Source organism: Pseudopipra pipra, chromosome 2 (genome assembly GCF_036250125.1).
Source record: "Pseudopipra pipra isolate bDixPip1 chromosome 2, bDixPip1.hap1, whole genome shotgun sequence".
Lineage (NCBI taxonomy): Eukaryota > Metazoa > Chordata > Aves > Passeriformes > Pipridae > Pseudopipra > Pseudopipra pipra.
The window spans coordinates 21,731,741-21,743,110 of record NC_087550.1 but is presented as its reverse complement, the minus strand read 5'-3'; the positions used below and the strand labels follow the sequence as shown (position 1 = coordinate 21,743,110).

Below are 11,370 nucleotides of genomic sequence, written 5' to 3'. Positions count from 1 at the left end.
CTACTTTTTTTAATTTAATGTCTTGATTTTACAGGTTGTCCAATTGACTTAACACCTGAGGAGGGGTTCACTTTCCTCTGGGAACAGGTGGTTTCACCACAGTAGAAAACAGGGCTCCCCATAGGTTTAGGAAACGCGCGTGTCCTTCCTTGGTGCAGCATTTTCCTTGTGATTCGTTATTGCAATTTTAGGGAAGGCCTTGGGGCGCCGGGGACGGGCAGGGGTCCCACAAGGTGCGGGGTGGCGCAGGTGGCTCTTGTCTCGCGTTGGGGGGGCAAACCCACTACCGCGCTCCTCGTTAGTATAGTGGTGAGTATCCCCGCCTGTCACGCGGGAGACCGGGGTTCGATTCCCCGACGGGGAGGTGACATCGCCTTTTATCCCCCGGGACCGCTCCTGCCTCCTCCGGACCCGGTCCCGCGGCGCGCGAGGGAGGGAAGGAGGGAGGCGGCTCTTTTCGGTGGGGCTTCCCCCGCGCCGGGAGGTTCGTGTCCGTGCGGGGGGTGCGGCCGCGGACTGGAGGAGGGAGAGAAACGAAAGGGTTTGAAGTCTCCTTTTTTTTAGCAACACTCGTCGCCCCGATTAATGCCCGTGCTGCTCTGCCGCGGCTCCCTGGCATTACCCGCCGACGCGGAGTTTAACGAGAGCGGCGGTAGTAGCGCCGCGGATCCGGTCCCGGCAGGAATTCCACCCGCGCCGTGTCCGTAGTAGCGCCTCAGGTGCGCGCACCCAGAAGGGATTCACGAGGGCCGGTTAGCTCAGTTGGTTAGAGCGTGGTGCTAATAACGCCAAGGTCGCGGGTTCGATCCCCGTACGGGCCATTCCTTTTTCTCCCCTGAAGGTGAGGAGATGGCCGATTTAGCAGACTACTACTTAATTTTATTTTAGTGGCGGATGGTAACACGGAAGTGAACGCGGTGGCCCCCGGCGGGAAGCTTGACTTGGGCGATCGGGCGGCGACAGCGACCTTGATTCGGCGCGGGACATGTCCCCACGCCGCCCGGGCGCAGGGACAGCCGGCACCCGCAGCTCAGGAACCCGCGACAGGTGAGGTCGTAGGCCGTGCTGGCGGAAGGGGAATTCCGGGCATCCCGCTCCTCGTTAGTATAGTGGTTAGTATCCCCGCCTGTCACGCGGGAGACCGGGGTTCGATTCCCCGACGGGGAGGTGGAGCTGTCGTTTTTTCCTCAGGCAAGGGGAAATGAGACTCGGTGTCCCTTTGCTTTTCCCTAGACGTTCCTCGACTGGGTTTGTGCCGAGAGTCAAAAGAACAATCGTTCCGGGGCTGGGAACAGTGTGAAGTGCTATTTAGAGACCCTGGGGGCAACGGGCAACACCTGATCCATCTCTGACCTCCTCGGCAAATGAGCTGGCCTGAGGCAGGGGTGTTATCCTGTCGTGACCACAGCTGACATGCTCAATGCTGAAAGATTTTCTCCTCAAATGGACAGCCAGCCTTCCCCTCTCCTCAGGTAACATGGTGCCCCAACCCGGATTCTCCCAGATACTGATCAGCCAAGTCATGCTACTGCAGCATCAAAATACATGTGATTAAGTACCACCTTTTCCACAACTTCCCGAAAGCAGAGTTTAAGGTTTAAAATCATATCAAATATTCCCTTTATTCTTTACAAAAATGTGTTTAAGCATCCAAACATTTTCTAAGGGTAAGCAGTGCTATTTAGGCACAGATAATGCTTTCATTTCACTGGGAGAACACTTCACAGTAATCTGCCATTTTGCAGTCAATCACATGAGTTGAGAAAGTCCTAAAACATGCACAGTAGCCCTGTGAGGCCATCACCAGTCCTTCACAAGGCAACAGCAACAGGGGGGGACAATATTAGCCCATCAATCGAAGAGAGTGAGTTCACGTATTTGCAAGTTGTAACAAGTCTACAGCATAATTAAGGCACCAGGCAAGATATAAATAGACACAATGAAACGCCATGCAACAGCAGTGCCAATGAACTGGTTCGCAGGCGTTCCCATTCTCTCAAATGGCTCAGTGTGAGCAATCCATCTTCTTCATGATCCGTGTCAGTGCACCCAGTCTTTGGGATTTCGCAGAACCTCCAGGATTTCTGCTTCTTTGGAGCTCTCTGGCGGGGTGTGCATGTACTCCCACCTGCAGGGAGAGGGGAAACTCACTCAGACTGCCCAGCTGGCTGCCACCTCTCCCGGACCAGGCAGTGTTTGGACTGGAGTTGCCTTTTTTGGGCATGCAAAGCTAAATACGCAGTTGATACTCAGCTCAGGAGACAGATATGTAAGTTCAGTAAAAACAATAAGTTCAGTAAAAACAAATACTATCAACACCGGGGTACACAGGAAAACGTTAGCTTCATCTTTTTACCAACTTCTGAAAAAGCTGGAAGAAAAAGGAAAAAGGGAAGAGCAATGCCCCCGTGCCCCAAAATGCATGCAGGTTGATTTGCAAAAATCTTCTAGCAGTCTCTTGTGACACACTAACATCACAAGGAAGATGAGTAGAAAAGGAACCCATAGAATTTTCACAGTGAGGACACAAGATTTAGGTTTTCCAGAATATGGACTGGAAGCTCTACAAGTCCTTGTTGAATCTTGGTTTTAAAAACAAAGGTGATGAAAGATAACTTTTTTATTGAAAAGGCAGTTAAAAGAGGTGTGACAGAGAAAGCATCAGCAGTCAGAGATGGGTACATCCTCTTTCCATTTTTTCCCCAGGAAGGAACCATTCATGCTGTGAAGCAAGCTATTTACACTGATGAAAACAAGCAAAACCAGATCATCCTAGAAACGAAATCAGAAGATAGGAGTGTGCTACACCACCAGGTCAGGGACTCATGTAGTGTTGGCAGTGGGATGAAGGTATATGGTGAGAACAGGACTGCCTTCATGGTTAAGGGGCAGCAGGCAAAGGGAGGAAGGAGGCGGAAGGAGGTCACTAGTAAACTTTACGGAATTCATGATAGGGTCTGTGCTACTCAGTGTTACCTAAAAGCAACCTGAAAATGGGGGTAAACAGTAAGTGACTGAATTTCCTGATATTGCAAGAGTAAGCAAGATGGGTTAAAACAAAAAAAGTGTTGAAAACAGTTAGTATTAAGCCAAGCAACAGAGCAATAAAATGGCAGGTGAAATTCACTGTTGATTGGTGTGAAGTGATGGACACAGAAAAAGCTGTAAAGGGATTGAGTTAAATTTGAGTTCAATTGTATTGCCCAGAAAAGACTCTCGCATTGTAACAGTTCTGTGAAAAAGCCAGCTTAATGCTGAGCAGCAGTCAAAACCAGCAAACAGAATACTAGGATTATGAAAGGAATAATGAATTAAAACTTCATTATGCCACTGTATGATCTTGGATACACATATGTATCTTATGGTGTTGGTTCCTTATCCCTAGTTCAGAAAGGGCACAGAAAACTTAAGCCTAGAGAAAGTGGCAAATGTGATCAAAAGGATGGAACAGTGACTGTACAAAGACTAAAAATACCAGGAATCGTTAGCCTGGAAAACTGGCAATGAAAAAACAGAAGTTTGTAAAATAAGAACAGTTATGGAGAAACACAACAGCAAGAAAATCATCTTACTCAGTGAAAAATCAAACGAAGCCATCAGAGGCAAGCAGAAAACGAAGAGGCACTTTTTCATACAACACACAGTTAAACTATGAAGCTCCTTGTCACACGTTTGTCAGGACTGCCAGAATCTCACATGATTTCAAAGAGCTACTAAACAAAAATCCATGGAGCAAGGAGAGAAAAATCTATCAAGAGGTACTAAGCAGAAAAACCATCCATTTTTTTTGTCAGAAAATATCTCAGCCACACACTACTGGCAACTAGCTGAGTGTAGGAGATCAGAGAAGCATCTGCATGTATTTGGGCAGTTCTTGTATCAGGCATGATGGGACACCACGACAGACCTTTGATTTAATCCTATTAACTATTTTAATAAGAACAGTAACCTACCTGCAGTCCCACATAGCTACACCCTTACCTTGCAGTCAGGGGCAGAGACATAAGAATGCTTTCAATCCTTGATCCTGGTGTCAGGAGGCCAAACTTTGTACCTCTGTCATAAACCAAGTTGAACTCTACATACCTACGGGGAGTGAAGAGATGCAAAGAAAAAACAAGTTTATTAGCAAACGTTGGTTGTGCCTTCTTCAACTAGCAGATATCAAACAAAACCAGCCTATCTTTCTGCTGTGTTGGGTGTCAGAATGAACCCTGTTTTGGAGTGAACTGTTCTTCAGCATCCTCTGCAGGAATGCAATTATCACCTTTCCACTCCACAAAGCACAGGGAGTAGTGACCTTGGCAAACAGACTAGAGCAGACAAACTGTTCAAAGGAGAGCATTCTGCAGGCTGCTGTACTGTGCTATGCTTCTCCCAGGCCTCAACCCTGCTGACAAGCTCGACACCGTGTTTACCTTGGTTTTCTCTTTTGTGTGGTGGCATCAGACATAAAGAGGGGCCTTAAAGGAACTGAGAATAACCCGAGAAAGAATTCTACTGTGCAGTCCTCCATGCTGAAGGACACATAAGCAGTAAGGTCTGAACAGTATTTTTTGTTTCTTGGGGAGATCTGGAAAGAAGCAGAAGTCAAACAGCTTCAGAGTCTGGCTGGGATTTGTAATATCAAAATATACCACTTTTCTGCCCACAGTATAGGAACAGAGCAGTGACAATTCATCAGGCATTATCTTAGTAGCTAGTACAGACATGTTAGTATTTAACAGAGATACAGGAAGGGAAGAGTTCTTACCTATCTGCAAAAATGGAAAGCTTTACCTAGCCAAACAACCTGCAAACAGACACAGGGAAATAGGCAGGCCTCAAGAGCTGGTTCTGGCTGCAGCTTAAAGAAGTGTTCCCCCTTATAAACTTAGCAAGTTTGCTAAATCCCATCCACAGACTGGATCCTGGAAGCCCCACGTTCCCAGGAACAGTCCCACCAAATTAAGGACACTTGCTTATCTGACTAATGTCTGCAGGCCAGTGATCTAAACTTAAATGCTTATACTCTTTCCATGCCAGTATCACAGATTTCTCTGCAGAAGAGACAGAAACTGAAGACCCTACTTCTGCACAAAGCATGTGTGTTCTCATTTTTCCATGTGCTTACACAATCACAGGATACAGGGAACGGAGTACAACTGTATTGACCAGTGTACTTAAGCTTTTGCAACATTAACAGTTGGTCACATTAGAAGCATCCTCCAAAGTCTTTTAAGTTACAGCAACTTTGGACCACGCCAGAATAAAAAAACCCAACCCTCTGTATCTTTACTCCTTTACAGGAATCCTCATTTCAATGCCAAGATCAGATGGAACAAATATGTATGTAAGAAGGTGAAGGTACTTGAGCACAGTTACTTCTTGACTTTGTGAAGTTTTGTTTCATTACTGAATAGGAAGCACAATTCCCTCACCCTCAGGCTCCTCATGTGACAAGGGTAGTCCTATATCCCATATGATTGGGCTGCAGGAGAGGGCTGGATTCAGGACACCAAGCAAACCCATACCCCTTTGCCTGTTGCACAGCAGCAGCTTCTCTTGGTTTTTGAAAGAGCTGGAGAGAAACTGTGGCATTTTGTTTGTGTTGCTTGTATTCTAACATGAGAAGGTGGGAAATACAGATAAGAGTGTGCTACTACCTTCTTTACACCCCTTTTGGCAACTTAGCATTGGATTTCAAAATTAGTTCTGTGCACAAAAATGTTGAAATTCTCTGATGAGCTTTTTTAGCCCACACTACCACAGGACATTAACCTGTAACCATAAAGAACTAGCTCAGTTTTTTTCTTGCCAGCATAATCCACCTCCTGTGTATTCTTTAGCTCCTTCAGTACTCACCGTCCTCTCCGAAGCTGCTGCCATAGCTTTTCCTCTGGCGTGAAGGAGTCATGGCGGTGCTTTTTCACAATGGGAATGTAACAAGGCACAACAGCTTTGGCACAACTCTTCACAAACTGGAACACTTCCTCCTTGGAGGGAGAGTCCACGTCGTCAAAGAATATGCCTCCAATCCCTCTTCGCTCGCCACGGTGCTTGATATAGAAGTAGTCATCACACCTAGAAGAAGTACCAGATATTTATTAATATGGTCCACAGTATTCAAAGCAATGAACAGGACTCCAAACAGCTATGTGGCACAGGACTAGCACTGACCAGAAGTCAGTTCCTGCATTGCCCAGTGCCCCACTGTTTTACTGACTACCGAGAGCCAGGATGGTGCAGCACCCTCTGGAAAGCACTCCTGTGTCACTTGCAGTAAAGCTCTGATTAGACGGTCTCTGCAAAGCTACATGTCACCACACAGTCACTGAACAGTAACACTCAAACACCATGGCAGCTGCATCCACATGGAGTGATCCAATCCATATCCCCTACCTACTCAGAACAGGGTCACCTGATCTCAAAACTTCGCCCTAAGAGCTCTTGCTAGATTTCATTCCCAGCATTATATGCAGATCCCAAATTATTTGTACAGCTTTCAGTTTAATTCAGACATGGAAGAGAATTTCTTTATTATTTTTGCCATTCTAGTAAAAGAATTGATTTTCTTCATCAAAACAAAAGGAATCTAAAAACCTAAAACCAGATAAGAAAGCGTCATGGCAGCCTTCCTTGGAAAAAGGCTTTTTAATAGTTAAAACTTGTAAGATTGAGTCATCATAGCAGTGGCTTTTCATGGCTTATGTTCAAGTTTATAAATGTGTAAAAGCAGTTTATTCTACAATAGAAAGGCAATTAATCTCTTTTGTATTTACAGGGGGTATGTAGCTGGCAGTTACTATATAGAAATGATTCATTGTATCCACACCCTGTCTTGCTTATAGTTGCTTTATTGGGCAGTCATGTCCTGAAAGTGTTCACATAGAAAAGAAATGGAAAGAAAATAGGAAGCAGAAACCATCAACATTAAGAACACCTTGCCGCCTTTTAGAACTAGTTTTCCATACATGTGTCCATCCTCAATTGTTCTCAAGCAATATATATGGCATGGCCAAAGCAGAAGAGACATGGAGATGTAACTGATAACGTAAGTTATTTTTTTATTCACTGTGATGATCAGCTTTTTTATTTAATGGCAGCAGGAAGAGTTAAGTAAAAAGGCTGAGTGAGAAATGCAAAAGTCTTAAACCTAGATCAGGAAGACAATGTGGTAAATGTAACAATAGGTTTTATCTTTGAGAAAGGTGGGAAAAGGTCTCTGACCCCCCCTCCCACAGCTGCCTACTTAGGCTGCAAACGACCTGACCATTGAGGCACATACTCTGAACTACCATGCAAAAACTCCTCAGAGAACAAGACTGTAATCTCAAGGCTCTAAGTTGTATCTCCTTATTAAGTGGTTGCCACCCAAACTATAACACCCACTTTATCTCCTGTCCTCAGACGAGACCTAGTGCCTTACAAAAGGGTATCCCCTCCTTCCTGGATACCACAGCCTGTGGCAGATAGGATTATCAGGCATAGAGCAGCAAGCCTCCACTTACTAGTGAAGGATCAGATCACTTGTATCTCTTAGCTCAAGAAGAACATTCAAAGTTTGCATCTTAGAGAATATGCTGTTGAACTCACAGTGAATTTTTCACCGGGGAAAAAACTACAGCTTCATCTAAATTATGAAGCTTCTACATTAAGGACAATCTCCTTTACTTACCTGGAAAAAAACAGAAAAACAAAACAGGCCATGATGGTCAGAGTGAAGACAGAAAAATCTGAGTGGGATTTTCAGAACCACAACGCTGGCCCAAGAGCTCACACTGAATCATGCACATTTACCATGAGCTCACTGTAAGCACGATTTGTGCAAGTCCATGGGGAAAAAATCTTGTCCTAGTTTAACACTAGAGGTTAAAAGGTATTTTTAAGTTGCCTAGTGAAGTCTGTGGCTTACAACCACTCTTGTAGAGTCAGCCTGGTTTTTATTTGGGCTATAGACTTACGATCCTAGTTGTCAGCCCCCTAATTTGAAAGGGCTGACAGGCTTCTGTAAATAAGAGATTTCTTCAGACTACATTTTGTCCCAGTACACTTCCGCTAATTTTTCTTAGGGTTTGCTGATACTTTTTAAAAGGCAGCAGAACCTACAGTTCTTAGAGTACACTTAACTGGCAACATCTAGTGCTGCTTTCTACTCCCCCCCAAGTGCATCTCTCCCCACATACCATTTCTTGTACTTGGGATACAGCTTCAGGTCATGCTTGTCACAGGCTTCTTTCAGAGTCTTGTGAAAATGAACAGCATCCTCTTCATTCAGGTAAGTTGGAGTGAGATCAGTCCCACCACCAAACCACCACTGCTTAGTTCCTATAAGAAAGGAAAGCAGCAACATTTTTCTTTTACACTTCTAAACAGCAAGGTTCACGCAGCATTAACAACTACTTTTAAAATACAAAACAAAATCATTATTCAGTGGTGCCCCTAAACCTCAGTCATGAAAAATTTGACTTCAAGGTAGTGAACTTCCATTTCCAGTGACTTCAGGAAAACATGAAAGAAATTTCAAAGCAGTTAAAACCATTCATTCAGTATTTTGGACCACTGATCCTGACTACAGAATATCAGTTTCACAAGATGGGCTGGCAACTCTTATTCAAGAATGCAGAAACATTTTACTGTGTGCCAAAGAAAGGGAACATCATTATTACATCCAGGGAAGTAACTGGCTAGAAATGATCCATAATGCTGTGGCAAAACAACTGAAAGAAAACTCTCTTTGAGCTTCTGACAGTACATACACTGTCACAAGATACAGATGGCCCTTCAGTGTTTGACCACCTAGACAAGGGTCCCATTTCTGACAGTGCCAAGTTGCAGAAAGTTGGGGAAATAAGGCACAATGCAGTTAAGTGAGCAGTGTTTCTGACAGTACGTCCTTCCAGCTGCTGAGACAAAGGCACATCATGACCAGAATGTTTATCAGCCCTTCACAAACATTTCTTCTTCTAAATTCTAGGATTGCTGCTCTGAATGTATTTCACATTTATTTACAGCCTCCTACATTTTTAACTTCGATCTGAAACCCCTGGTATACTCTACAAAAAGCAAACCCCTTTTACTCTACCACATGCACTCGTTACGCTCATTTTACAAATGCACAAAGGCCAGAGATAAGGAGATCCAGTGCTAAACAACAGATTATTGGCACAGCTGGGAACAAACCTGGACTGGTTCTTAACCTCTTACCCTAGCCATGCATTCACGCTTCCTTCATGTGAAGTCATACATTTCATACATGCTTCATTGGATTAAAATTCTTACCATCTGCTTCTTCGATTTCAAAGTATCTGTAGTTGAAGTGCATGGTTGGAACATGAGGGTTCTTTGGATGGATAACGGAGCTCACACCCATGGCGCAAAAAGGCAGCTTCCCTAGATAAAGAGATGCACCAAGAAAGCCCTTTAGTTTTTCAAGAAACTTCATTTACTATCATTTAAGGAACATCGCTATTTTTCCTTAGGTTTCGTGACAGGAAAATTTCTCATGTTGGATCACCATAGTTATTAGTAAATGTGCAATTCACTTCTCATTCACGCTCTTCTGTGCACCTTTTTTTGGTATTAGTCCTAAAATGCAGCAACATGTTAGAGAACCCATTAAATGAAGACCATTTAAAACATAAGGCACTGCTAAGGGTTTCAACCACCCCCAGTCCTCACAACTGCCCTTTGCTACACAAACATGGGTTGAGTGCTCTTTACCCTTCAGGTGGTGTTGGTTCCCTCCCTTCACCTCTTTGGTACATAACTCCTGCACTGTTTCACTATTAAGCTACAGTGTCATTATTGAGAAATCACCCGTGCCTATAATACATTCCTTAAAGCAGCGAGACGGAGGGAGAAGCACTCTGATACATGGCTTTTTAGGGATACGAAAGTCCACCTGTCAGGCTTACTGTTTAGAAATCACCTTGATACAAATGAAACCCTTCGAGCTTTGATCAGTCTGGCCTTCCTCAGGTTCTGCTCAAAGGCCAGACTGCTGAGAGTCCCGCACGGGAATACTCAGGTGAACGTGTCCCGGTTCCCTACCCCACCTCCCGGCCGGACACCTTACCGTCCTTGGCCTTCAGAGACTTCCCCCTGCTCCGCATCTGCCGCGCTGCCTCCTCGGACAGGAGCCCGGACACGACGGACACATTCACGCCCGCCTTCTCGAAGACCTCGCCGTCCTGCAGGACGCAGCTGATGCCGCCTCCGCCTGCCAAGGCCAGGGGCAGGGTCACCGCGGGGTGACCGAGCCCGGGGTGCCGGTGCCCGCGGCGTCCCCCGCGGCTTTCCCCGTACCTTCCTTCCTCTCCCAGGTGTCGACGGAGAAGGAGGCGCCGGGGTCCAGCGCGGCCAGGGCGCGGCACACCTCCGCCTGCGTCTCCATGATGAGCAGCTCCATGCGGCTCCGCAGCTCCCGCCGCCGCCGCCGCAGCTCTCGCAGCCCGCTCACGGGCGGCGCCATGAACCGCTGCCGCAGCTCCTTGTCCTCCTCGTCCTCCCGGGACGCCGCCAGCGCGGTCTGCCGCCGCCACAGCCCCAGCGCCAGCCCGAGCCCGCCCAGCGCCCCCGCGGCCGCCAGCGCGGCCCGCCGCCCTCCCCGGCCCGCCGGCCCCGGCGGCGCGGAGCTCAGCGCCCGGGCAAGAACAAGGGTGGACGGGCCCCGGACAGCCCCGCGGAACAGCCGCGCTGCCGCCGCCATGACCGGCACCGGCACCGCACGGCCGGGACGGGGCGGGACGGGGGCCGGGGCGGGGCGGGGCGGGGCGGGGAGAGGCTGCGCGCCCTGTCTGTGTAGGGAGTCGATTACGTGGGAAAAGACCTCTGAGATCATCGAGTACAACCTATGACCCAACACCACCATGTCGACTAGACCGTGGCAGTAAGTGCCACATCCAGTCTTACCTTAAACACCTCCAGGGACGGTGAGTTCACCACCTCCCTGGGCAGGCCATTCCAATGCCCAATCACCCTTTCTGTGAAGAAATTCTTTCTAATGTCCAACCTGAAGCTCCCCTGGTACAGCTTAAGACTATGTCCTCTTGTTCTGTAACTCGTTGCCTGGGAGAAGAGGCCGACCCCTACCTGGCTACAACCTCCTTGCAAGCAGTTGTAGAGAGTGATAAGGTCCCCCCTGAGCCTCCACAAGCCTAACAATCCCAGTTCCCTCAGCTGCTCCTCATAAAAATTGCATTCCAGCCCCTTCACCAGCTTTGTTGCCCTTCTTTCGACCTGCTCCAGCACCTCAATTGAGCACCTTTCCTGAATTGAGGGGCCCGGAAATTGCCACGGTATTCAAGGTGCAGCCTCACCAATGCACGGTAGAGGAGAAGAATCACTGTCCTGCTGGCCACACTACTTCTCATACAGGCCAAGATGCCA

The 11,370-nt window shown here is 47.0% G+C and overlaps 1 protein-coding gene, 1 long non-coding RNA gene and 3 other non-coding genes across 5 annotated transcripts; 4 read left to right on the top strand and 1 right to left on the bottom strand.

The window, feature by feature from the left end:
• The first annotated feature begins 288 nt into the window (after window positions 1-288).
• Window positions 289-1,561, top strand: LOC135409147 (uncharacterized). Its single transcript, XR_010428035.1, has 3 exons — window positions 289-752; window positions 889-1,047; window positions 1,234-1,561. It is a non-coding gene; the product is annotated as an uncharacterized LOC135409147 (long non-coding RNA).
• Window positions 293-364, top strand: TRNAD-GUC (transfer RNA aspartic acid (anticodon GUC)). The gene has a single exon. It is a non-coding gene; the product is annotated as a tRNA-Asp (tRNA).
• TRNAI-AAU (transfer RNA isoleucine (anticodon AAU)) lies at window positions 748-821 on the top strand. The gene has a single exon. It is a non-coding gene; the product is annotated as a tRNA-Ile (tRNA).
• On the top strand, window positions 1,096-1,167 carry TRNAD-GUC (transfer RNA aspartic acid (anticodon GUC)). Its single transcript has one exon. It is a non-coding gene; the product is annotated as a tRNA-Asp (tRNA).
• A 28-nt stretch (window positions 1,562-1,589) lies between the features above and the next one.
• On the bottom strand, window positions 1,590-10,867 carry CPOX (coproporphyrinogen oxidase). The gene is made up of 7 exons (XM_064644300.1): window positions 10,288-10,867; window positions 10,058-10,201; window positions 9,262-9,372; window positions 8,166-8,307; window positions 5,845-6,063; window positions 3,982-4,086; window positions 1,590-2,128 (listed from the first exon to the last, which is right to left on the bottom strand). Exons 1-7 carry the CDS (start codon window positions 10,850-10,852, stop codon window positions 2,041-2,043), a joined length of 1,374 nt encoding a protein of 457 aa, XP_064500370.1. The 5' UTR covers window positions 10,853-10,867; the 3' UTR covers window positions 1,590-2,040.
• Window positions 10,868-11,370: the final 503 nt, after the last annotated feature.

Coding starts and splice junctions, on each gene's coding strand:
- CPOX (XM_064644300.1), bottom strand. CDS start 10,852: ATGGTGGTGTTGGGTCATAGGTTGTACTCGATGATCTCAGAGGTCTTT. Junction 9,373..10,057: donor GTCTCTGAAGGCCAAGGACG/GTAAGGTGTCCG, acceptor CTCTTTATCTAG/GGAAGCTGCCTTTTTGCGCC. Junction 8,308..9,261: donor TGAAATCGAAGAAGCAGATG/GTAAGAATTTTA, acceptor CCTTTCTTATAG/GAACTAAGCAGTGGTGGTTT.